General features: G+C 47.3%; 1 protein-coding gene across 1 annotated transcript in view; it reads left to right on the forward strand.

Moving 5' to 3' along the window:
* LOC310659032 (uncharacterized protein) overlaps positions 1-25,842 on the forward strand; it is a 131,338-nt gene extending 105,496 nt beyond the window's left edge. Inside the window, exons 40-44 of the mRNA XM_083401897.1 lie at positions 2,559-2,612; positions 3,672-3,720; positions 9,050-9,232; positions 21,680-21,850; positions 25,686-25,842. Coding sequence (XP_083258023.1) covers positions 2,559-2,612; positions 3,672-3,720; positions 9,050-9,232; positions 21,680-21,850; positions 25,686-25,693 — 465 coding nt within the window. The 3' untranslated portion in view covers positions 25,694-25,842. The remainder of the gene's footprint in view (positions 1-2,558; positions 2,613-3,671; positions 3,721-9,049; positions 9,233-21,679; positions 21,851-25,685) is intronic.
* The last annotated feature ends 962 nt before the right edge of the window (positions 25,843-26,804 follow it).

The following is a 26,804-nucleotide window of genomic DNA, read 5'->3' on the forward strand; positions in this document are numbered from 1 at the left end:
TCTTGGTACACAGATACTTCACAACAATGAAATGGGGGCAAATCTCGGGGAGGCCAGCCCTGAAGAACTGCTGCCAGTCAGTGTGGACAGTAATAATAATAATAATAATAATAATAATAATAATAATAATTTTTATTTATACCCTGCCCTCCCCAGCCAAGGGGAGGGATTTAGCTCAGGGCGGATAACAAGCAATAAAAACAAGTTGAATGATTACTTAAAAACAAAATTAAAATACAACATTAAAATATTGAAACATTAAAATGTTAAAATGTAGCCTCATTGCAGGAGGAGAAAGGAAAAGGAAAAAGAAAGAGAGGGAAGGAAGCAAATTGGCTCCAAGCCAAAGGCCAGGCGGAACAGGCCTGTCTTACAGGCCCTGCAGAAAGAAATCAGATCCTGCAGGGCCCTGGTCTCATGAGACAGAGCGTTCCACTAGGCTGGAGCCAGTGTTGAAAAGGCCCTGGCTCTGGTTGAAGCCAAACTAACTTCCTTAGGGCCCGGGACCACTAGGGTGTTGCTGTTTATGGACCTTGAGGCTCTCCGTGGGGCATACCGGGAGAGGCGGTCCCGTAGGTACGAGGGTCCTAGGCCGTGAAGGGCTTTAAAGGTCAAAAGCAGCACCTTAAATCTGACACTGTACTCCACCGGGAGCCAGTGCAGCTGGAAAAGCACTAGGTGAATATGGCAGGGACCCCGTGAGGAGCCTCGCTGCAGCATTCTGCACCCGCTGGAGTTTCTGGGACAGTTTCAAGGGCAGCCCCGCGTAGAGCGAATTACAGTAGTCAAGCCTGGAGGTGACCGTCACATGGATCACTGTGGCCAGGTCGGGGCGGGAAAGGTACTGAGATAGTTGGGCCAATGGGTCTTTCATTGTAGTTCTTTCATTGTAGTTTAGTGTTGATTCAGGGTTCGATGCCAGGATGCCTGGGCTGCAGGAAGCAATGAGGGTGCATCGGCTCAGCAATGAAGAAACACTGAGGATCTGATATCTTGGATGCTTGCAATCCATTGTTGTGGGATAACCAGCATGCTTAAATCTAATTAATACATGAAAGGGTTAAGACCATAGAGTAAGCTGTCCTGCCAGGCTTAGCTCGGTCACTCCCCCTCACCTTGGGAGGAAAGTAATCAAGCATATTGTTCCCCTTCAGTCTACCTGAGAAGCTCAGTGTGTGAAGAGGTTTGAGCTGGTTGCTGCAGCTCAGACCGCATGGCTCTTACAAGCCATAATTTAGGAACTTAGTTACCACTGTAACTAAGACATGTTTACTGCCTGTGTTTTTCTGGCTGATGTATGGGAAAACACATTAACTCAAGCTTTGAAGAGTTTGTAAGCAAACCAATTTAAATTTGCCAAATCTGTGGTCTTTTTTTATGCTGAGGGAAGAGGGGAACTTTGAAAGGAACTTAGAAGGGCAAGTTTTAAAAATCTAATAGCCTGTATTTCCGCTCTTTACTTTGTTGCATATTTTGTGATTTTAAATCTCTGACGGGGTTCTCTCACCAGCTAGCACTTGTCCCAAACCTGGATCAAGGCATTTAGAGAATTCTCTCCTTATATACCTATTTTCCCCCCTTGCCACCAACAATTATAATTATAATGATAATAATAATTTATTATTTATACCCTGAAAATCTGGCTGGGCTTCCCCAGCCACTCTGGGCGGCTTCCAAAAAAATATTAAATACTGTAATACATCAAACATTATAAGCTTCCCTAAACAGGGCTGCCTTGAGATGTCTTCTAAAAGTCTGGTAGTTGTTGTTCTCTTTGACATCTGGTGGGAGGGTGTCCCAAAGGGAGGGTGCCACTACCAAGAAGGCCCTCTGCCTGGTTCCCTGTAACTTGGCTTCTCGCAATGAGGGAACCGCCAGAAGGCCCTTGGCGCTGGACCTCAGTGTCCAGGTAGAATGATGGGGGTGGAGACGCTCCTTCAGGTATACTGGACCGAGGCTGTTTAGGGCTTTCAAGGTCAGCACCAACACTTTGAATTGTGCTTGGAAACATACTGGGAGCCAATGCAGATCTCTCAGAACCAGTGTTATGTGGTCTCGGCCACCACTCCCAGTCACCAGTCTAGCTGCTGCATTCTGGATTAACTGTAGTTTCCGGGTCACCTTCAAAGGTAGCCCCACGTAGAGTGCATGGCAGTAGTCCAAGAGGGAGATAACCAGATCATGCACCACTCTGGGGAGACAGTCCGCAGGCAGATAGGGTCTCAGCCTACGTACCAGATGGAGCTGGTACACAGCTGCCCTGGACACGGATTTAACCTGTGCCTCCATGGACAACTGTGAGTCCAAAATGACTCCCAGGCTGCGCCCCTGGTCCTTTAGGGGCACAGTTACCCCATTCAGGACCAGGGAATCCTCCACACCTGTCCACCTCCTGTCCCCCCAAAACAGTATTTCTGTCTTGTCAGGATTCAACCTCAATCTGTTAGCCGCCATCCATCCTCCAACCGCCTCCAGACACTCATAGGGTTGATGTTGATGCAAACTTCTCCACCCATACCTTTTGTTTGTTTGCGTTAGTGCATCTGTCTTTTCAACAGGGAGAGGATGGTCCAGCTGGTCGGAAAGGAGAAAAGGGAGATCCCGGACTCTCTGTAAGTGGCTTATTCATAGATTTGTGACTATTTGGGGCCACGTGTCAAGGATTCTTCAGCTGTGATTTTTTGGGTCCCTTCCAACCCCACTTCTCTGATTCTGTGACTGATTCCGTTTCGCAAGATCCTCCAAAACCCTCAGGAAATGAGCAAGAAGTTTAATAATAATAATAATAATAATAATAATAATAATAATAATTCAGATGTCTTTTAAAAATAGGATAGCTGCTTATTTCCTTGACATCTGATGGGAGCAGGGACCGAGCAATGGGAGCTCACCCCGTCGCGGGGATTTGAACCGCCAACCTTCTGATCTGCAAGTCCTAGGCTCTGTGGTTTAACCCACAGCGCCACCCGCGTCCCTGTGCTGAAAAGTAAACTTACCTAATTCACACTTTCTGAAACACAGCACACGCATCTTTCGAAATTTTGAAGTGTACTTCTCCAGCCACATTATGAGACAAATAAACATATCCCAGAGTAAGGTATTCACATAAATTCATATATTATTGGGAATAACATAGAGAGACATACTATATTTAGGGGAAAATGCTTTGCAAAAGTGTCTCTATTCGAGGAGGGGGAGTCATACATTAAGATAAATTCATGCTAGAATGCTGAAGAATTTTCATGATTTTATATATTATACACACACACACACACACATATATATAATATTTTTAATTGAATGCTTTTATGTTACAAAAAACAATACAACCATACTACCACTAAATATAATTAAGAAATAAAAATTACATACATCAATATTTAGATTTCTCATTTGTTATTTACCATCTTATTTCCTCCCAAACATAAATGATGATAATGAAAGTGAATATATATATATATATATATATATATATATATATTATAAAAGTTTAAACTAATATGGGGAATCCAACTTAAGACAGGAAAACCAAGGAACTGAGAGAAGCTTAAACTGTGGCGTTTGCCCCCCCCCCCCCGGCAAAATTTACTTTGAGTGCCAGGCAAGAGCGAACTGGGAAGTAGAGTTTGCAGGATCCTAACCTCCACGTTTCTGCTTTGTTGCGGCCGCAGGTGGGAGACGTAAAGGACATTGTCAGGAGCGAGATGAGCGACAAAGATGGTGAGTAAAGTCAAAGCAGCCCCTCCCCCCCCCCCCCCCCCCCAGTATTGAGACTGGCAGCCCCTGAGACTCCTGTACTGTAAATTGGATCAATTTGAATGCTGGCACAGTCTTGCCTGTCAAAGCAAATTTCACCCCATTAGCTGCAAACCGGGCTGTTTTGCCAAGCCAGCTGGCTAGATGAATCCCAGCTCTTGCTGGGCACGAGGTCTTCGCGGCGACCCTGACCTCCGTTGTGGGCGGTCGTGACTTACCTCCATAGCCACAGTTTGCAAATTCCTGCTCCCTGTAGAGTTGGAGCAGCAAATCCCTCTATTTTCACGCTGGTCCCTCTGTTTGTGGCTTTTGGCTCTCTAGTGAAGAGGTAGAGAACCTCAGACCTGAGGAATGAATACGGCCCTCCAGACCTCTCTGCCTGGCCCTTGGAAGCCTCCTCAGGCCACATTGCTCATTGGCTCTGCTTTATACCAATTGAGTGTTTTGTTTTGTTTTGTTTTGTTTTGTTTTGTTTTGTTTTGTTTTGTTTTGTTTTGTTTTGTTGCCTGGCTAGAAGTCCTTTAAATCTGACAATCCCTCTGTTATGAGGACTATGAATGCAACCTCCCGGGCAGTACTGGAACTTAGAGGGGAGGGGTGTTATGTACTGAGTTGAATAGTATCCAAAATGCAGCAGTCTGATTGGTCCTAGAACAATAGGATTCAGAATGCAACAGTCTGATTGGTCCACAGGAGCCACCCAATCCAGCTCCAAGTGGAGGTGAATCCGCAACCTGATTGGGCTACAGGAGAATCCCGGAATTAGCCAATCACGTGGGGCCCATTGTGTAAATAATGTATATAAAGCAGACATTCTGGGGGAACTTCCATTCTTCCTCACCACTATGAGCTGAATAAAGAGCATGAAATCCACTCTCGACTCCGAATATATTTCACCCTCTTATTTATCTGGCTGGATGAATGAATGCTTTGAATTAAATCTTTATGGCTAAAAGCTATAAGCCATCACAATTGATCACAATGCATAAATTACAAATACAGTGGTACCTCCGGTTGCGGACAGGATCCGTTCCTGAGTTCTGGTCAGATCCCAAGGTTTCCGCAACTTGGAGGGACCGCTTCTGCGCGCGCACACACGCAGCAAAACCCCAGAAATATACTTCCAGGTTTGCCGCTTGCGTATCCCAAAGTTTATGTAAGCAGAGGGATACGTAAGTGGAAGTTACGACCGTAATTGACTTAAAACTGAACAGCAACAACAGCAAAGCAAACATACAGAAATGCAAAAATCACACCTGCATAAGTTAAGCACTCCACTTCTCACACTTATGATATACTTGTCTTGGTGCCTAGCTCTCAACGTACCGTATTTTTCACACCATAGGGCGCACCGGACCATAGGGCGCACCCAGTTTTTTTTTGGGGGGGGGGGGAAATCAAGAAAAAAAATCTCCCCCCCCCAGCCCCAAAGAGCAGCGTACAGGCTGCACACAACCTCTCCCTGCCAGAGGGGTTGCGCGCAGCTCTGGAGCAAGCTAAGGCAGCAAACGGGATGGATCCCGCTCGCTGTTTTGGCTTCCCCTTTAGCCCCGTGCAGCCTCTCCTTGCCAGAGGGGTTGCGCGCGGCTATGGCACAAGCCTGCATTCACTCCATAGGACGCACACACATTTCCCCTCAATTTTTAGAGGGGGGAAACTGCGTCCAAAAGAGCGAAAAATACGGTACTTGCAGCCAAGGGAAATTTTGCAACCTGTGCAGTAATACAGTGGTACCTCGGGTTAAGTACAGTGATACCTCAGGTTACATACGCTTCAGGTTACAGACTCCGCTAACCCAGAAATAGTACTTCAGGTTAAGAACTTTGCTTCAGGATGAGAACAGAAATTGTGCTCTGGTGGCGCGGCAGCAGCGGGAGGCCCCATTAGCTAAAGTGGTGCTTCAGGTTAAGAACACTTTCAGGTTAAGTACGGACCTCTGGAACGAATTAAGTACTTAACCCGAGGTACCACTGTACTTAATTCGTTCCGGAGGTCCGTACTTAACCTGAAACTGTTCTTAACCTGAAGCACCACTTTAGCTAATGGGGCCTCCTGCTGCTGCCGTGCCACCGGAGCCCGATTTCTGGTCTTATCCTGAAGCAAGGTCCTTAACCTGAAGCACTATTTCTGGGTTAGCTGAGTCTGTAACCTGAAGCATATGTAACCTGAAGCATATGTAACCTGAGGTACAACTGTAAATACATTATTGCCAGCCAGCAAAATAAAGATTTTGGATGGATGCTTGAGGAGTTTGTGAGAGCATGCATAGAAGCTATCCTATTGTGCAAAGTTAAAATTGGCTGTTTGTTCTCCTTCCACTTTTGCCTCTAACGTCACCCACCGCTGGCTTCTCAATTTGTTCCTTTTACATGGTTTCGTAAGTTTTTGTGGTACAGTGGTGCCCCGCAAGACGAATGCCTCGCAAGATGGAAAACCCGCTAGACGAAAGGGTTTTCCGTTTTGGAGGTGCTTCGCAAAACGAATTTGCTATGGGCTTGCTTCGCAAGACGAAAATGTTTTGCGATTCCTGGGGTTGTTTTTTTCCCTCCCAGCCTTTTTCCCAAGCCCCTAAGCCGCTTAACAGCTGTTCGCTAAGCCGCTGAACAGCTGATCTAAGCCGCTTATCAGCTGATCTAAGCCGCTAATAGCCTTTTAGCAGCTAATCCGCTAATCCCTTAAGCCTTTAATAGCCGCTAATAGCCTTTTAGCAGCTAATCCGCTAATCCCTTAAGCCTTTAATGGCTGCTAATAGCCGCTAAACCGCTAATAGCGCTAATAGCGCTAATCCGCTAATGGGCTTGCTTCGTAAGACGAAAAAAACCGCAAGACGAAGAGACTCGCGGAACGGATTCTTTTCATCTTGTGAGGCACCACTGTATTTTATGCATTGTGACTTGCCGTTATTTTTATTGATTATACTTCAGTAATTCTTTATTGTAACTGATATGTGTGAACTGTTTAATTATTATTATTTGCTGATACTTAATTTTACTGTCCATTATTATATTCTAATGGGTTGCCGAATATCGTTGCGTTTGATATAAGTTGTCAGTTTTAAAGTTACTGTGGCTTCTTTGTATTGGATCAGATTGTTATTAGGTGTGTGATCTTTACTGCCGATCTTGTTGTTTCTTAAGCTTGTAAACCGGTTTACGTATAGTAATATATAGAAAGGCAGTATACAAATTGTTAAGTTGTGGGTGAACATATCAGACGACACAGTGATTCTTCAAACAGCTCTTGTTTATTCAGAGGCCAGAACAGAACTGAACTGAAGGGTTCAGCCAGCCTGCTTATATAGAGCTCCAGTACAACGTAACTGTAACAACTTTCTGTAACTATCCAATCACTGAACGTCACTTTCGATCCCTTATTTGCATATGTGGACCTGAACTATCTACAGTATCCCCCTGCTGGCCCAGGGTGAGAACTTCAGTACATAACACAAATTATAAGTGAAATGAAATGTGGCCCCTGACAAATTGGCCTGGGCAAAAAGGTCCTCCTTGGCCCTGCTCTAGTGCCCTCAGAGCCAAACGACGGAAGGGAGGGTGATAAGAGGCCTTTCCCCTGGGCATGGTTGGCCAATTGGTGTTAAAGAAGGACAGAACTTTTTTTATGTACGCAACAACAGCAGCAAGAATACTTATTGCGAAGTATTGGAAGACACAAGATCTACCCACCTGGGAAGAATGGCAGATGAAGTTGATAGACTACATGGAACTGGCGGAAATGACTGGCAGAATCCGAGACCAGGGAGAGGAGTCGGTGGAAGAAGACTGGAAAAAGTTTAAAGATTATTTACAGAAATACTGCAAAATTAATGAATGTTAAAAGATTGTTGGAATGAAGTTATATGGCTTTAGTAGAAACGTTATAAGGATTTAAGTATAAATAGATTAATGGAATTTTAAAGGTAAAATAAGGTTAGAATGTGTTAAGATAATTATTTGACAGATAACAGAGGAAGATGGAAAGGATTTGCTGAAACATTTGACAGAAGTAGAATACAAAAAGGGAGGTGTGAGGAGGTCGGTGAAACAAGTGAATGAAAGGCATTGAAAGTGTTTGAGTGTTTTAAATTGTTTTGTTTGGTTATGTGTTTAGTGTTACGTAGTGCTTTTTCTTTTTCTTGTATTGTATTGGCTTTTATTTTTCTGTTTTTGTTTTTTTGGTTTTGCAATGTTTAAATTGTGCAAAAGCAATAAATATTATTTTTTTAAAAAAAGAAACCTTTTGAAACTGCACTATCCCAAAGTATTGTGTTAAACTCTCTTTTTCTCTTCCCTTTATCACAGCTTGTGCCGGTGAGTTGGAAACAGGGAGCACGATGCTGTTCCAAGGGATAAGTATGGCATTTCTAAACTTTCAGGGAGGTTTAGTTTCAAATAGGTAGCTGCAAGAGGCAGAAATGTCTTAATAATAATAATAATATTAATAATAATAATAATAATAATAATAATAATAATAATATTGTGCGAGTACTTGGAGCTCGCAAAGCTGACAGATGCAAAATAAAAATTTAAATAATAATAATAATCTGACTGGATTTCCGCAGCCACTCTAGGCGGCTTGCAGCGCATAAGTAATTGCAAAACATTAGACATTTAAAAAAATTCCCAAGCAATTGATGGTGACAATGGTCGTGATTATATTGATTGGATTTCTTATCCGCCCTTCCCCGTAAAGTTCCCAGCGTGGATTGTAGCTATATAAGAACGCAACATTGAAATTAGTTAAAACAATTTGCAATGAGAAAAATAGGTTGGATCCTAAATATGCATGCACACTCACACACACACACACACACACACACACCCCTGGTGTCAAGGTCAGAGTAAATAATAATAATAATTTTTTTATTTATACCCCGCCCTTCCTGGTTCAAAAACTGGGCTCAGGGCGGCTAACAAAAAATTTAAAACACTTAATTATAAAAGCAGCATAAAATACAGTATAAAAACATGAATAACAATAAAATTCAAAAATCAATTAGATAATCCCCAGGGCTAGCTGGCTGAATTGGTCCTACTTGGGCCAGCGAGGAGGCCAGGGGAGAAGAGGTATGTCTTCTGCATATGACAAATCTATAACAATTAAGGTTCCAGACACACCTCTATAGGAATTCCACATCTTAGGGGCTGTCACAGAGAAGGCCCTCTCCTGTGGGTGGTGGAATGACCAAGAGGGCTTCCTCTGCCAATCTTAGCACCCAAGAGGGTCTGTATTGATACAGATATTTGAGGCCTACGTCTTGTCCTCTCTCCCTCCCTCTCATTTTCCTTTCAAACAGGCAAAAACTTCCACCTGGCAAATAGATTGGCAGACCCCGATGATGATTACCTGGCAGATGCCCAAGAGACAGAGAAAAGGTCTCAGCTGCCTGAAGGTCTGGCAGAGCAAGGATTATTTGGTGAAGTACACAACAGGACCAACGCAGGTGTGCTGCTGAGGGAATCTGCGCCACCTCTGGCAGGTAAATCTTTTTTCTTCCCTAAGATGCTTGTTTGGCAACTTGGAAGACATTTTTCCTGGCACTCAGTGGCAGGCATGAAATGCACTCCCAAAAGCAGCCATGTGGGGTGGGCAGGGAAATCCTAATTTTGCCCGGGGAGCTAGAGAGTGATGGATTTTTAACTCCACTTCAAGCTGGCCACAGTGGAAGATGCTGGAATCATATTTCGCTGTAAGTTCAATTGATGGCTCGATTGAGAGATGGATGGATGAAGGGATGGATAGATAAATAATGGGTGGCTCGTGCCTTTTGGATAATGGTAAGGAAGAAGATCACTGCAGATCAGATGGTGACAGCAGTCACGAAATTAAGAGACGCCTGCTTCTTGGGAGAAAAGCGATGACAAACCTAGACGGCATCTTAAAAAGCAGAGACATCACCTTGCCAGCAAAGGTCCGTATAGTTCAAGCTATGGTTTTCCCAGTAGTGATGTATGGAAGTGAGAGCTGGACCATAAAGAAGGCTGATCGTCAGAAAATGGATGCTTTTGAATTCTGGTGCTGGAGGAGACTCTTGAGAGTCCCATGGACTGCAAGAAGGTCAAACCTCTCCATTCTGAAGGAAATCAGCCCTAAGTGCTCACTGGAAGGACAGATCCTGAAGCTGAGGCTCCAAGACTTTGGCCACCTCATGAGAAGAGAAGACTCCCTGGAAAAGACCCTGATGTTGGGAAAGATGGAGGGCACAAGGAGAAGGGGACAACAGAGGACGAGATGGTTGGACAGTGTTCTCAAAGCTACCAGCATGAGTTTGACCAAACTGCGGGAGGCAGTGGAAGACAGGAGTGCCTGGCGTGCTCTGGTCCAGGGGGTCACGAAGAGGCGGACACGACTAAACGACTAAACAACAACAACAAAAGGCAGAAGACAGGTATCAGTATCAGGTGGCACCAACAATGACAGACAGAGCCACCTTGTGACTGGTTTTAGGAAACATAGTTGGTTGATTGATGGTTGATTGATTGTTTAATTTCTATGCCGCTTAATATAGGGTTGCCATTTTTCAAAAAGTGAAGATTTGGACTTTTTTGGGCAAAATTATTGAGTGTGTTTTTTTTAGTTTTGCCAAAAGCTGCTGCGCTTTCTTTGTGAAATCTCAAAAATAATGATGAGTTTTTAAGCTATGAATTCGCCAAAATCTTACACATCGGCTGCCATACATCTGAATTTTCCTGGCATTTCCGTGATTTCCGCCCTGACACTTTTTCCAAGGGCTGAATACTGGCTATGTCTGGAAATTCCAGACATACGGCAATATATATTAAATGTATTTAAGTGGTGCACAGAAAACTAAAGCAATAACAGACAACTTAAACAAAATGTTTAAAAAATACAGTTATACAGTGGTGCCCCGCAAGACGAATGCCTCGCAAGACGGAAAACCCGCTAGACGAAAGGGTTTTCCGTTTTTCAATTCGCTTCGCAGGACGAATTTCTCTATGGGCTTGCTTCACAAGACGAAAATGTCTTGCGATTCTTGCAAAAAAAATTTCGCTCCTCACCCCCTTTTTCTAAGGCACTAAGCTGCTAATAGCCTTTTAGCAGCTAATCCGCTAATCCCTTAAGCCTTTAATAGCCGCTAATAGCCACTAAACCGCTAATAGCGCTAATCCGCTAATAGGGTTGCTTCGCAAGACGAAAAAACCGCTAGACGAAGAGACTCGCGGAACGGATTCTTTTCGTCTTGCGAGGCACCACTGTATATACGAATGTTACATTAATACGACGTTACTAATATCTGCCATGGATGCTTTAGCTGAGATTCCTGCATTGCAGGGGTTGGACTAGATGACCCTTGGGGTCCCTTCCAACCCTACAATTCTATGATGATTCTCTCTCCCCATGAGACCGCAACTGGCAGGGAATGCCCCATTTCCCTTAATGCACCAGCCTCGGCTGATAAATAAGAGTGCATAGAAGGATTGGTTTATGTGGACTTAACATGAACTGTAGCTACAGTATGTTGATCACATTGTGCTATTTTGTAACCGACATTTTGGTCACTGGTGTTAGAGATTCGGTCAGAAGAAGAGCTTGGCTGTTGGGTCAGACCAGAAGTCCAGCATCCCATTTCCGGCAGTGACCAACCAACCACATGCCCTAAAGCAGCGGTTCTCAACCTGTGGGTCCCCAGATGTTGTTGGACTACAACTCCCATCATCCCTGAGCGCTGGCCTTGCTAGCTAGGGGTGATGGGAGTTGTAGTTCAACAACATCTGGGGACCCACAGGTTGAGAAAGACTATAAAGGGAAGCCCAGAATCGTGGCCGTGAAGGCCCTAGCTCTCTCCCGTTCCTGGCATCTGATATTCAGTGGCATATGGTTCAGGGTACCAAAATAGAAGTTAAAAAAGTAAAGGAGCTGGATGGTTAAGTCAGGTCAAAGGCAACTATGGGGTGTGGGGCTCATCTCACTTCATGCTGAGGGAACCGGCGTTTGTCCACAGACAGCTTTCCAAGTCATGACTAGACCGCTTCTGACATAACGGGACACTGTGACAGAAACCAGAGTGCATGGAAATGCCATTTACCTTCCCACCACAGTGGTACCTATTTATCCTCTTGCACTGGTGTGCTTTCGAACTGCTAGGTTGGCAGGAGCTGGGACAGAGCAAGGGGAGCTCACCTCCTCGTGGGGATTCGAACTGCTGACCTTCTGATCAGCAAGCCCAAGAGGCTCAGTGGTTTAGACCACAGCGCCACCTGCGTCCCTCTAAAGAGAAGGTCCTGTGGCTCAGTGGTTGGGCTTCTGCCTGGCTTGCAGCAGGTAGGGCTAGGAAAATACTAACCCAGGAATTAAAGGCATCAAAGGAAACCGGATAGATTTGTGTGAGGGACCGAGGGGGTCCAGGCTGACCAAAGATGGTAGTGAGAAGCAAGTGTCACTGGCAGAAGTAACATTGGAAATTGGGACTCAGTAGAAGAAGGGAGAGGGACACGGGTGGTGCTGTGGGTTAAACTACAGAACCTAGGGCTTGCCGATCAGAAGGTCGGCGGTTCGAATCCCCACGACAGGGTGAGGTCCCGTTGCTTGGTCCCTGCTCCTGCCAACCTAGCAGTTCGAAAGCACGTCAAAGTACAAATAGATAAATAGGTACCACTCCGGTGGAAAGGTAAACTGTGTTTCCATGCGCTGCTCTGGTTCACCAGAAGCAGCTAAGTGATGCTGGCTGCATGACCCGGAAGCTGTAGGCTGGCTCCCTCGGCCAATAAAGCAAGATGAGCGCCGCAACCCCAGAGTCGGTCAGGACTGGACCTAATGGTCAGGGGTCCCTTTACCTTTACCTTTTTAGAAGAAGGGAGAGCCCTTTGATGTCCTATACTTCCTCATTAGGGACTCTGGTGGCGCTGTGGGTTATAACCTCAGCGCCTAGGGCTTGCCGATCGAAAGGTCGGCAGTTCGAATCCCCGCAGCGGGGTGCGCTCCCGTCATTCAGTCCCAGCGCCTGCCAACCTAGCAGTTCGAAAGCACGTCAAAGTGCAAGTAGATAAATAGGGACCGCTTACCAGAGGGAAGGTAAACGGCATTCCGTGTGCTGCGCTGGCTCGCCAGATGCAGCTTGTCACGCTGGCCACGTGACCCGGAAGTGTCTGCGGACAGCGCTGGCTCCCGGCCTATAGAGTGAGATGAGCACACAACCCTAGAGTCTGGCAAGACTGGCCCGTACGGGCAGGGGTACCTTTACCTTTACTTTACTTCCTCATTGCATTGGCACAATAAGCTAGATGGGTTGCTGATTGTCCTTTTTATTGAGGTTCCTGCTCCTTTTCTTAAAAGCAGTACTTCAGGCACTGGAAACCTGGGGTGTTTTAATTCAGGTTTAGTAGCGGGAGAGAGAAAGCGAGCGCAGGAAACGCAACAGGCGCTAAGGAAAATGAAATTAAGGTTAACACTCGCCTCCCCGCCTGCGCCTAACAGCCCAAGTCCTCCACATCCCTGTTGTTGACCCTCCAAGGTTTTTCCAATTACAAGCTGCCTTGACCCAGACCCACATACCACCTGAGTGCGCAGAATTCAAAGCATTGCTTCCCTTCCTATGGCGAAGGAATGCAGCCTCCTTTTGCAGAGTGAAAAGGGGGTAAGCTAAGCCTGTTCCCTGATGGAAGTGGCAAGAATTCAGCTCCCAATTCCAGGGAGTTTGGATGCCCAGGGATCCTGGCACATGATATTCAGACAGAGAGATGAGATGATGTTCCAGAGTACAGGTGTGCCATGCAACAAAATTATACAGCATCATCTCCTGGTGTCGTGTTTTCATTTTGTTTGTATTTTTGCAAGTGTCAGGTTTTTTGCAAGGATCAGGTTTAAGGTGCTGGTTTTAACCTTTAAAGCCCTATACGGCCTAGGACCCTCGTACCTGCGGGACCGCCTCTCCTGGTATGCCCCACAGAGAAACCTACGGTCTGCAAATAAAAACATCCTGAAGGTCCCAGGCCACAGAGAGGTTAGGCTGGCCTCAACTAGAGCCAGGGCTTTTTCGGCTGTGGCTCCGACTTGGTGGAACGCTCTGCCACAAGGGACTAGGGCCCTGCGGGACTTGACATCTTTCCGCAGGGCCTGCAAGACAGAGCTGTTCCACCAGGCCTTTGGTCAGGGCGCAGCCTGACCCCCTCCTCTGGCAATCTGCACAGGGTCCTGCTTGCTGGTTGCCATCAATTTGTTTCTGATTGATTCTATGGTGAAAGTTTTTAGAATGTTGGATTGTTTTTATTGTTGTTAGCCGCCCTGAGCCCAGCTTTGGCTGGGGAGGGCGGGGTATAAATAAAATTTATTATTATTATTATTATTATTCCCACATGTCGTGGATGCAAAAATAGTGCATTAGTAGCGGATTTATACTGGACCGTCCACACACGTCATTGAAGATAGTTCTGCGACACATCCCCTATGTTACAGCGTTAGGGACGCGGGTGGCGCTGTGGCCTAAACCACTGAGCCTCTTGGGCTTGCTGATCGGAAGGTCGGCGGTTCAATTCCCCGTGACGGAGTGAGCTCCCGTTGCTCTGGTCAGGTTCAAGATGCTGGTTTTGACCTTTAAAGCCCTTTGTGACTTAGGGCCCTCGTATTTATGGGACTGCCTCTCCTGGTCTGCCCCGCAGAGGACCTGAAGGTCCACGAACAACCATAGTTTAGAGGTCCCGGGCCCTAAAGAAGTCAGATTATCCTCCACCAGAGCCAGGGCCTTCTCAGTGATGGCTCCAACCTGGTGGAATGCTCTGTCCCATGAGACCAGGGCTCTTCAGGATTTAACTTCCTTCCACAGGACCTGTAAGACAGAGCTATTCCACCTGGCTTTCAATTTGAACTTAGCCTGATCTTTTATTCCCCTTCCTTCCCCCCCCCTCACCTTTTTATGAAGATTACCCGCTCTGGGATCTCACAGCTAATTCTCCCCTGGTCTCCTCTTTGACCCAAATAGGACTAATTTAGCCAGCTAGCCCTGGTAATCATCTAATGTTTATTGGATGGATTTTCCCCCTAAATTGATTTTTGAATTCTGAATTTACATGTTTTATACTGTATTTTATGCTTTTTTGTTGTTGTATCAATTAAGTGTTTTAAACTTGTTGTTAGCTGCCCTGAGCCCGGTTTTCTGAACCAGGAAGGGCGGGGTATAAATAAAAATTTATTCTTCTTCTTTATTATTCTGTCCCAGCTCCTGCCAACCTAGCAGTTCGAAAGCACACCAGTGCAAGTAGATAAATAGTTACCGCTGTAGCGGGAAGGTAAACGCTGTTTCCGTGCGCTCTGGCACTCGTCACTGTCCTCCGTGCGCCAGTAGCGGTTTAGTCATTCTGGCCACATGACCCAGAAAACTGTCTGTGGACAAACGCTGGCTCCCTCGGCCTGAAAGCAAGATGAGCGTCGCAACCCCATAGTCACCTTTGACTGGACTTGACCATCCAGGGGTCCTTTACCTTTACCTTTATGTTACAGCATTGTTTTCATTGGGAAGGGCAATCTGGCACTGCAGCACAACCCAAAGCAGGACAAAAACAGGTAAACAAGAATATTTTCAGTAAAAAGAAGTTACGTCCTTTCAGCTGGAAGTTGCAGGGCATGCATCAACTGGAAAGAAAACAATATATCTATCAGGATTAGGTGTGATCATCCCAATAACATCATGAGTGCACATATCATTAAAGGTAAAGGTAAAGGGATCCCTGACCATTAGGTCCAGTCGTGGCCGACTCTGGGGTTGCGGCACTTATCTCGCTTTACTGGCCGAGGGAGCTGGCGTACAGGTCATGTGGCCAGCATGACTAAGCCACTTCTGGCAAACCAGAGCAGTGCACAGAAACGCCGTTTACCTTCCCGTCGGAGTGGTACCTACTTATCTACTTCCATTAGGTCCAATCGTGGCCGACTCTGGGGTTGCGGTGTTCATCTCGCTTTACTGGCCAAGGGAGCCGGCGTACAGCTTCTGGGTCATGTGGCCAGCATGACTAAGCCGCTTCTGGCGAACTAGAGCAGCACACGGAAACGCCGTTTTCCTTCCCGCCGGAGTGGTACCTATTTACCTACTTGCACTTTGATGTGCTTTTGAACTGCTAGGTTGGCAGGAGCAGGGACCGAGCAACGGGAGCTCACCCCGTCACAGGGATTCGAACCGCCGACCTTCTGATCGGCAAGTCCTAGGCACTGTGGTTTAACCCACAGCACACATATCATTAAGAATGCAAAATGAAGAGGGCGTCTGGGTGTTCATGCAATGGAACACTTTGCCATCAAAGAATTCCCCCGCATATAGAGAACTAGCTTATCAGGGGCAAAGGTACTAGCTGCCTGACCTGCTAGATTTATACATACGGGGCATTTTTACCATGTAAGAGCCTGCAGTCCAGACCGGAGATAGTTTCGCCACCTCCATGAGAATTAAGCCCATTGTTTATTGCTAACTCTCAAGGCTTCCATTAAGCTGGACTTTCAAGTCGTCTCTGCTACTTGCCATTAGCAACGGGTTCAAGGAGGGGCTCGTGTGGAATCTGATCAAGTGGGGGGAACCTACCTAATTCACACATTCCGGAAAAGTACGTAAAACGAAATGCCACCGTCCGCTGAAATCTGCACTTCTCTGAATTTTGCGAGGTCGTTTCTCCCGTCGAGTGGTATTTATGAAAACGTGCAGATGTGTGCATTAGAAGGCATAGATCTGCGAATGTGACTTACCAAAAAATGCATTCTGCTAGGGGAAATTGCTTTGCGAAAAATGTGCGGACAGATTTTTGCAAGGACAAAATAAAATAAAGTGATGTGGAAATATGGAGACTTGACTTTAAGATAGGAAAACAGAGAAACAGAAATTGACCAATTCCTCCATTCCTTCCTTCTCTCCATCCTAGCAAGGACAGTTTTTGAGCCCTGAGGGCTTGAAAGGGGTGGAGTGTTGCAGGCCTACATGCGATTGACCCTCGGCTCAGCATCCCATCAGTGGCTGGCAGCCGGGCTTATAAATAGCTCTTCCCCAGCGATGAGCGCAGATAGCAAATCTGAATGCTAACAGGATTCTGCCGTCGGGACAGACCCCTCCTGTTTAGTTTTGGACCCTCTCAGACATACAGATTCCCCCCCCCCCCAGCTCCCTGACATTCATCCCCCCGGCCTCCCCCAACAAGGCCACCGATTCCTCTCTGACTAACACCCAACCTTTTCGCCTAAGCCGTTAAAAGCCATTAAGTCTCCTTTTTATTGCTCCCGATGCTTCTGCCGCCCGGCGATTGTTTCCGTGACATTTTTATCAAGAGCTCCTCGTACGGCGGGGGGGGGGGTGCGGGCCATGCCGAGCCCGTAGCGATCAATATTTAAATCTCTCAGCAAATTTATTTGCATGCCCTCATTAACCGGCGGATTTCCATTTGCCTCTGCGGCTCCAGGGGATCAGGAGATAATGGATCCGTCTCGGCGCTGGCGGTGGCGAGCACGCCAGGCCCATTACGGGGTGAAAAGCAGCGAATTAAATGGCATTTCGGAGAGTCACTTTCACTAGAGGAAGTGTCCCTGGTAATGGAGCACATGTGGGGAGGGGGGGAAGTGGCTTAACCAGCCCCCAAGAGGCTGTCTCTTTTCAGCAGCGAAGGAAATTGGCGAATATGAAGCTGAGCTTTCACCTATGGTTGACATCAGCTCAGTGCAAAGTTCTATTTATTTATTTATTTAATACCCTGCCCATCTAGCTGGGTTTCCCCAGCCACTCTGGGTAAAGGTAAAGGTAAAGGTACCCCTGCCCGTACAGGCCAGTCTTGACAGACTCTAGGGTTGTACGCCCATCTCACTCAAGAGGCCGGGGGCCAGCGCTTTCCGGGTCACGTGGCCAGCGTGACATCGCTGCTCTGGTGAGCCAGCGCAGCACACGGAACGCCGTTTACCTTCCCGCTGGTAAGCGGTCCCTATTTATCTACTTGCCCCGGGGGTGCTTTCGAACTGCTAGGTTGGCAGGCGCTGGCACCGAGCAACGGGAGCGCACCCCGCCGCGGGGATTCGAACCGCCAGCCTTTCAATCGGCAAGCCCTAGGCGCTGAGGCTTTTACCCACAGCGCCACTCTGGGTGGCTCCCAACAAATATTTAAAAACACAATAAAACATCAGACATTAAAAACTTCGCTAAACAGGGCTGCTTTCAGATGTCTTCTAAAAGTCAAACACAGTGGTACCTCGGGTTACAGACGCTTCAGGTAACAGACTCCGCTAACCCAGAAATAGCACCTCGGGTTAATAACTTTGCTTCAGGATGAGAACGGAAATAGTGCTCTGGCGGCAGTGGGAGGCCCGGTTAGCTAAAGTGGTACCTCAGGTTAAGAACAGTTTCAGGTTAAGAACGGACCTCTGGAACGAATTAAGTTCTTAACCCGAGGTACCACTGTAGTTGTTTATTTCCTTGACATCTGATGGGAGGGCGTTCCACAGGGCGGGCACCACTACTGAGAAGGCCCTCTGCCTGGTTCCATGTAACTTGACTTCTCGCAGTGAGGGAACTGCCAGAAGGCCCTCGGAGCTGGACCTCAGTGTCCGGGCAGAACGATGGGGGTGGAGACGCTCCTTCAGGTATACTGGACCGAGGCCATTTAGGGCTTTAAAGGTCAGCGCCAACACTTTGAATTGTGCTTGGAAACGTACTGGGAGCCAGTGTAGATCTTTCAGGACCGGTGTTATGTGGTTTCGGCGGCCACTGGTCTAGCTGCCACATTCAGGATTAGTATAAAGCGCTCTTGCAACAAACTGCCTGTTGACATGAGAGTGGGATTCCTCTTGACAAAAAACATCAGAAGATGAATAAGGCCAAAAGCGGTCCACATCCGTTCTAGCATCCTGTTCCCAAAGTGGCCAATGAGATGCCGCAATGGGAAGCCCAGAAGCGGAACCAAAACACAACAGCCCTGTCAAAGCATAGCCATCACAGCAAGTTGTCACTGATAGCCTTCGTGAATTCATACAAGAAGAAGAGGAGTTTGGATTTGATATCCCGCTTTATCACTACCCGAAGGAGTCTCAAAGTGGCTCACAATCTCCTCTCCCTTCCTCCCCCACAACAAACACTCTGTGAGGTGAGTGAGGCTGAGAGACTTCAGAGAAGTGTGACTGGCCCAAGGTCACCCAGCAGCTGCATGTGGAGGAGCGGAGATGCGAACCCGGTTCACCAGATTACGAGTCTACCACTCTTAGCCACTATACCGCACTGTCCAAGTTGGTGGCTGTCGCTGTATCCCATGGATGCAAATTCCATCCACTCATCAAATTGCAGAGGTGGAAGGGACCCCAAGGGTCATCCAGTCCAACCCCCTGCAATGCAGGAATCTCAACTGAATCCTGACAGATGACCACTCAACTTCTGCTTGGGAGTTAGAAGGATGCAGCGCTGCCAAACGTTCCAGGGTCAACCTGAGCTGGATCCAGATTGTGAACTATTTTGGGGGCTTCACACAGGAGAGGGACCGCCTCTCCTGGTATGCCCTGCGGAGGACCTTAAGGTTCACAAACATTTTTGAGGTCCCAAGTCGCAAGGTGGTTAGATTAGTCTCAGCTAGGGCCACGGCCTTTTCAGTACTGGCCCCGACTTGGTGGAACACTCTGTCACAAGAGACTAGGGCCCTGCGGAACTTGACATCTTTCCACAGGGCCTGCAAGACAGAGCTGGCCTTTGGTTTGGACTCAGTCTGACCCTTATGTTTCCCTCCCCTTATGGTTTTGATCTATGAGGCTGCATTTTATTTTTTATTTTTTTATAATATTTTTATTAAGATTTTTACATAAAAGAAGAAAAAGAAAAATACAAAAAAGTAAAAACAAATAAAAACAATTCAATTTTCATAATATTTCTTGCATTTGCTTGTTTCCCGGACTTCCCCACACCTCCCCTCTCTGTATTCCAGTTCAATTATTTGATCAGCAAATCCCTTCCCTCTACCTTATCCTAATCTTTATCTTAGTATATTATACCTTTAGTTTTTCATCTTTTAACCATCCATTTTTCCATATTCCTTCAGCACATTATATGAGACTGCATTTTAAATTATATTTTAACCTGTATTTTAAATTGGTTTGTGTGTTTTTTAGTTGTAAATTTACTGGTATTAGCCGCCTTGAGCCCAGCTCTGGCCGGGGAGGGCGGGGTATAAATAACAATTTATTATTTATTAATAATTATAGTTTAAAACCATAACTACATGTGAGGTGGGGGAGGAGGCACCTGCAAGCAGCCTGCACACCTCTCTTCCCTTCCTTGCCACCATTCTTCTTAAAAACCTCAACGGAGGGCGAGTCCATCATCTCCTGTGGACTAGTCTGTTCCACTGTTGAATGGCTTGCTATCAGAAGTTTCTTCCTGAAGTTTAGTCGGAATCTCCTGCCTTGTAACTTGAAGCCATTGGTTCGAGTCCTACCCTCTAAAGCAGGAGAAATCTCTTCAAATATCTCAGCTGGGCTGTCACATAGTACAGTAGCTGCAAGCGCAAAATTCAGAAAAGTGCAAATTTCAAAGGATGGTTGTTGTGTTTTTTGGTTGTTGTGTGGTTTTGGACAGTGCAAAATAGGGTGGTTTTACTTCACATTTGACCTGAATCAAAGTTCTTCTCCATGTCCTTAGCTGTAAAAGGTAAAAGACCCCCGGACGGTTAAGTCCAGTCAATGGCGACTATGGGGTTGCGGCGCTCATCTCACTTTCAGGCCGAGGGAGCTGGCGTTTGTCCACAGACAGCTTTCCGGGCCATGTGGCCAGCAGGACTAAACCGCTTCTGGCACAATAGAACACCGAGACGGAAGCCAGAGCGCACAGAAACGTCGTTTACCTTCCCGCCAGAGCGGTACCTATTTATCTACTTGCACCGGTGTGCTTTTGAACTGCTAGGTGGACAGGAGCTAGGACCGAGTTACAGGAGCTCACCCTATCGCACAGATTCGAACCGCCAACCTTCTGATCAGCAAGCCCAAGAGGCTCAGTGGTTTAGACCACAGCGCCACCCGCATCGCTGTGACCAGCCCTAACCGAAATGCATTCCGGTTTCTCCACTCTCTTACCCCATCTCTCTTACCCCATCTCTCTGCCCCCCTTGCTTCCTCTGGTTTCTTGTGTGCTGAATTTTGAATTGTTACCTCCTTGGGCCAGGGACCTATACAGTCATATCTCATTTTCCGTTTGCTTCATGTTACATTTTTTCAGGTTGTGTCCCGCGGCAACTTGGAAGTACCGGAAAGGGTTACTTCCAGGTTTCACTGCTCATGCAAGGACAGACGCGCAAAATGATGTCATGCGCATGCGCAGAAGCGGTGAATCGCAACCCACGCATGCACAGTCGCGCCGCTGCAGGTTGCATTCCTTTCATGTTCTGAACGGGTCTCCGGAACGGATCCCTTTCTCAACCAGAGGTACCACTGTACAGTGGTGCCTCGCAAGACGAAAAGAATCCGTTCCGTGAGTCTCTTTGTCTAGCGGTTTTTTCATCTTGAGAAGCAAGCCCATTAGCGGATTAGCGGATTAGCGGATTAGCGCTATTAGCGGTTTAGCGGCTATTAGCGGCTATTAAAGGCTTAAGGGATTAGCGGATTAGCTGCTAAAAGGCTATTAGCAGCTTAGTGCCTTAGAAAAGGGGGGTGGGGAGCGGGAAAAAACCCCCCAGGAATCGCAAGACATTTTCGTCTTGCGAAGCAAGCCCATAGCAAATTCATCCTGCGAAGCACCTCCAAAATGGAAAACCCTTTTGTCTAGCGGGTTTTCCGTCTTGCGAGGCATTCGTCTTGCGGGGCACCACTGTATTTATAATGCACCAGGCATATCAATGGCACCAGTTGTACCTGGGGTTTTAAAATTGGATTTTCATTTAGCACGTTGTCTGTCTCTCTCTCTCTCTCCACCCAAAGTTCCTTGAAGTGATGACGACTTCTCACCCACTCAAGAGCTGTTTGTGGTTCCTTGCAGATCCATGTGCCCTGCCAATGGATGAAGGTTCCTGTCTCCAGTACACAGTCCTTTGGTATTACCACCAGGCAGCCAACAACTGCCGGCCTTTTATATTTGGAGGCTGTGGAGGGAATGCCAATCAGTTTCCATCCAAGCAGAAATGTGAGCTGTGGTGCAAGAAGACTACAGGTGAGGCAGCTTTGTGTGCTGGCGAGGCTGTGTCACGGTCCGGTTCACGGGTGATTGAAGTCCCGGCAGGGGATGTCAGGACCGGGGGCAAGATAGCGGGGTGGGAGCAGGAACGGGGGTCCAGAAGCCAGGAGTCAGGAAGCCAAGAGTCCGAGGGTCAGGAAGCAAGGAGTCAAGAAGTCAGGGGTCCGAGGGTCAAGAAGCAAGGAGTCACGAAGGCAGGGGTCTGAGGGTCAGGAAGCAAGGAGTCACGAAGGCAGGGGTCTGAGGGTCAAGAAGCAAGGAGTCACGAAGGCAGGGGTCCGAGGGTCAGGAAGCAAGGAGTCACGAAGGCAGGGGTCCGAGGATCAAGAAGCAAGGAGTCAAGCAGTCAGGGGTCCGAGGGTCAAGAAGCAAGGAGTCAAGAAGTCAGGGGTCCGAGGGTCAAGAAGCAAGGAGTCAAGAAGTCAGGGGTCCGAGGATCAAGAAGCAAGGAGTCAGGAAGCCGAGGTTCAAGGCTCAGGAAGCAAGAAGCCAAACACAGCAAGGCAGGAAGTGTGTTGCTGTGGCAAAGAGCTGAAGGGAAATGCTGACCATATATCCCTTCCCTGCTCCTGCCACCAGGGGCTGTGAGTTACCAAGCAGCCTCACCTGTGTGGCCGCACCTTGCCTCTCCAGAACAAACTTAGGAAGGCCCCAGTCCTGCAAAGTCCTACTGGTCACAGGGCCTGGCTCCTGCACGCACTCCTGACAGGCTGGGACCAAGGGGCATGGGGCTGTTGGGCTCTTCTCACGCCGCCCTGCCTGGATCTGAGCCTTGCAAGGCCACCTGGGGATGGTGGCGAGAGGATGCGGCAACTGTGCACCATCGATCCCCCACATCACCCTCTCCAAGCAGCCTTGCAAAACTCAGACTCAGGGAGGGTGTCACATGGAGGGCGCAACAGCCTTGTTGCTCGGGGCTGGTGCTGCTTCAGCGGTGGCAGGGGCTAAGGTTGGGTGGATGTGTGGGGGCTCCATTTGTCCTCTGTCCCTCACCCCGCCCCCTGCATGGTGGCATGGGCACCCACCCCCCACACACGACCCTGGCGGCATGGAACCCCCATTGTTCAGCCCGGACACAGAGGTCCAGCTCCAAGGGCCTTCTGGCGGTTCCCTCCCTGCAAGAAGTGAGGTTCCAGGGAACTAGGCAGAGGGCCTTCTCGGTGGTGGCACCCGCCCTGTGGAACGTCCTCCCATCAGATGTCAAGGAAATAAACAACTATCTAACTTTGGGAACACATCTGAAGGCAGGCCTGTTTAGGGAAGTTTTTAATGTTTGACCTTTTACCATGTTTTTAATATTCTGTTGGGAGCTGCCCAGAGTGGCTGGGGAAACTCAGCCAGATGGGTGGAGTATAAATTATTATTATTATTATTATTATTATTATTATTATTATTATTATTAAATTTTTTATCTTCAATGCAAAATTACAACAAAAATTACAAACATTGAATCCAAAATAAAACAGCACAAACAAGGGGGGGGGGGACAAAAGAGAAAAAAGAACACAAAAAACCAAAAACACACAACTTAGAAAGAGTAAAAATTTCGAGGTCTTAGAACAAAGGAAGGAAGTCAATACTGTGGTACCTCAGGTTAAGTACTTAATTCATTCCAGAGGTCCGTTCTTAACCTGAAACTGCTCTTAACCTGAAGCACCACTTTAGCTAATGGGGCCTCCTGCTGCCGCCAGAACATGATTTCTGTTCTCATCCTGAAGCAAAGTTCTTAACCTGAAGCACTATTTCTGGGTTAGCGGAGTCTGTAACCTGAAGCGTATGTAACCTGAAGCGTCTGTAACCCGATGTACCACTGTATGTGTATATGTCTGTAATGATTAGATTGGAATGATGATATGGTTTTATTTATAGATGTGGGGTTTTTTTAGTATATTATTATTATTATTATTATTATTATTATTATTATTACTCCCCAAACATAGAAAGCAGTGTTGAGATGGATGGAGCAGTGCTCTGACTCAGCCTAAGGAAGCTTCCTTTGGTCTTTTTAGGGGAGGGCTGGGAGAGAAGCCCTTCCTAAATTCCCCAAGATCTACTGTGAAACAGCTGATCAGTGTGAAACAGCTGCCTGTGTCCCAGCCCCAAAGATTGTTCTTCAGAGCCCGGCCAGGCTGCCAGTGCCTCCTAGAAAATATTTCAGATTAAGGGCTGATGCAGGTACCCTATTTTCTCCCGCCTCCACTTTCCCCGTTCCTTGCAAGCCGGTATGTGGCTTTGCGTAAAAACACCTATGCAGAAATTGGATTCAGTTGGCAACGAAGCAGTCCGTTGCTGGCTGATCCTAAACCCCTTGTAGCTACTGTTCTGATGAGCTAACCTTCCTCTTTCCAGCTGAGCTGCTGCAGCAGCTACGCAGATGCCAGATTGACGCTCTAAACAGTCAGTTTCCTCCCTTCCCACCCACGCCCTCAACGTAAGCAAGAGGAGAATAACGTGCAAGAGAAAGGGGAGTTGAGCAAAAGTTCTGAGCAGCTGGGAACTTTTGCAGCACACAGTTGCACGCTCCCCTCCCTCACCGAGAAACCTCGTGGATCTCGTTAAAGTGTGCATATAAATAGGTAAAGGTAAAGGGACCCCTGACCATTAGGTCCACTCGTGACCGACTCTGGGGTTCATCTCGCTTTATTGGCCAAGGGAGCCGGCATACAGCTTCTGGGTCATGTGGCCAGCATGACTAAGCCGCTTCTGGCGAACCAGAGCAGTGCACGGAAACGCTGTTTACCTTCCGGCCGGAGCGGTACCTATTTATCTACTTGCACTGGCGTGCTTTCAAACTGCTAGGTTGGCAGGAGCAGGGACCAAGCAATGGGAGCTCACCCCGCCGCGGGGATTCGAACCACCGACCTTCTGATCGGTGGTTTAACCCACAGCGCCACCCGCATCCCATGTGCATATACAGTGGTACCTCGGGTTACATACACTTCAGGTTACATACGCTTCAGGTTACAGACTCTGCTAACCCAGAAGTAGTGCTTCAGGGTTAAGAACTTTGCTTCAGGATGAGAACAGAAATCACGCGGCGGTGATGCGGCAGCAGCGGGAAGCCCCATTAGCTAAAGTGGTGCTTCAGGTTAAGAACAGTTTCAGGTTAAGAACGGACCTCCAGGACGAATTAAGTTCTTAACCCGAGGTACCACTGTATATCACTCCAAATCCTGACAGGTCCTCTCATTCCCCTCTGTTTTTCACTCTGGGCAAAATTTGGCAAACAGGGCAACACTTGTGGAGAAACCACTTCATGATCAATTAGGAGCTGCCTCCGAAATGTTGTCACCCCAATACAAAAGAAGAAGAGACCCACCCCCCCACCCCCCACCCCCGCTGAGAGCAGATCGTGGGTCTGCCTAATCCAGGGGTCAGCAAACTTATTCAGCAGGGGGCCGTTCCACTGTCCCTCAGACCTTGGGGGGGGGGGCGGACTATATTTGGAGAGAAAAAATGAACGAATTCCTATGCCCCACAAATAACCCAGAGATCCATTTTAAATAAAAGCACACATTCTATCCATGTGAAAACACCAGGCAGGCCCCACAAATAACCCAGAGATGCATTTTAAATAAAAGGACACATTCTACTGATGTAAAAACACACTGATTCCCAGACCATCCGCGGGCCGGATTGAGAAGGCGATTGGGCCAGATCCGGCCCCCTGAGGGGACTGAGTTGTTCCGTAATGATTTTGTGATGCTTCTTATCCCTAGATGTTCAAGCAATGAAAGACCTCTCTTTCAGCTGGTCTAAGATACGCTCTTGTTTTCTTTTGTTTCCCTTCCCTTCTGGAAATCTGCCACAGGACGATGACCGGTTGACGGGAACAAGGAAGCAGCACCAACCAGGACTGTACATTTGGGATAGTTGGACAAAGGCCGGATTTTGTATTTTTGCCACTTACCTGTTCTGTGAACAAGGAAGATACCACTTGGGGGAGAAATAAATCCATTGGGAAAGGAGTTTCCGTTTCTTTGCTTGGAAGATGGTAACGTTGTTGTAAACAAAAATTGCCCTTTTCCCTTATGGGGTATCCAAGAGCCCATATAGAGTCCTTACATGGGTTCCCTATTGGTAGGAGAAGATAACAGAGGCCAAGCAGAGAATATTGAGAAGCAAAGCAGCTTTATTGATCTGTTGCAACAGGGTGCTCCCCTCACCCGCAGGAGAGAGGAGGGACCTAGAAAAATGGCGTGCAAGGCCTTATAAAGACTTTTGAAATTGCCACCCTGTAGATCAAGACCACCCCCAGAAACATCATACATACATCACAGAAGGGGTGTAACCTAAGACCATCCCTCAGATACATCACACCTACATCACAGAAAAGGCGGTCCAAAACAGAAATTTGAATATTGTTTTTCTCCTGTTGTTGTTTATCTCCTGTCTGGCAGGTTACTTGATTGGATTGCCTGGGGAGCCTGGCCAGTCTTTTGTAGTGATAAATACTTAGTTCCTGGGCCATGTCACAGGCTCACACCCTATTCAAAGACAGACATACCCTTAAGACAGGATTTGTGAAGGAAAAGACAATGGGGAGGCTTTTCCATTTTCCTTTGACCTTGCAGAGAAAACATTTGGTCAGTTTGGGACAGACTGGGAATCAAAATGGTTCCAGGTCGGTCTTCCTGTGCTGATCTATGTATGTGCTTGGTTGGTACTCTTATGAACATTTAACATACCGTATTTTTTGCTCTATAAGACTCACTTTTTCCCTCCTAAAAAGTAAGGGGAAATGTGTGTGCGTCTTATGGAGCAAATGCAGGCTGCACAGCTATCCCAGAAGCCAGAACAGCAAGAGGGATTGCTGATTGAGAGAGCCAGTGTGGTGTAGTGGTTAAGAGCGGTAGTCACGTAATCTGGGTAACCGGGTTCGCGTCTCCGCTCCTCCACATGCAGCTGCTGGGTGACCTTGGGCCAGTCA

The sequence above is a fragment of the Podarcis tiliguerta genome (genome assembly GCF_965153285.1).
Source record: "Podarcis tiliguerta genome assembly, chromosome: 10".
Lineage (NCBI taxonomy): Eukaryota > Metazoa > Chordata > Lepidosauria > Squamata > Lacertidae > Podarcis > Podarcis tiliguerta.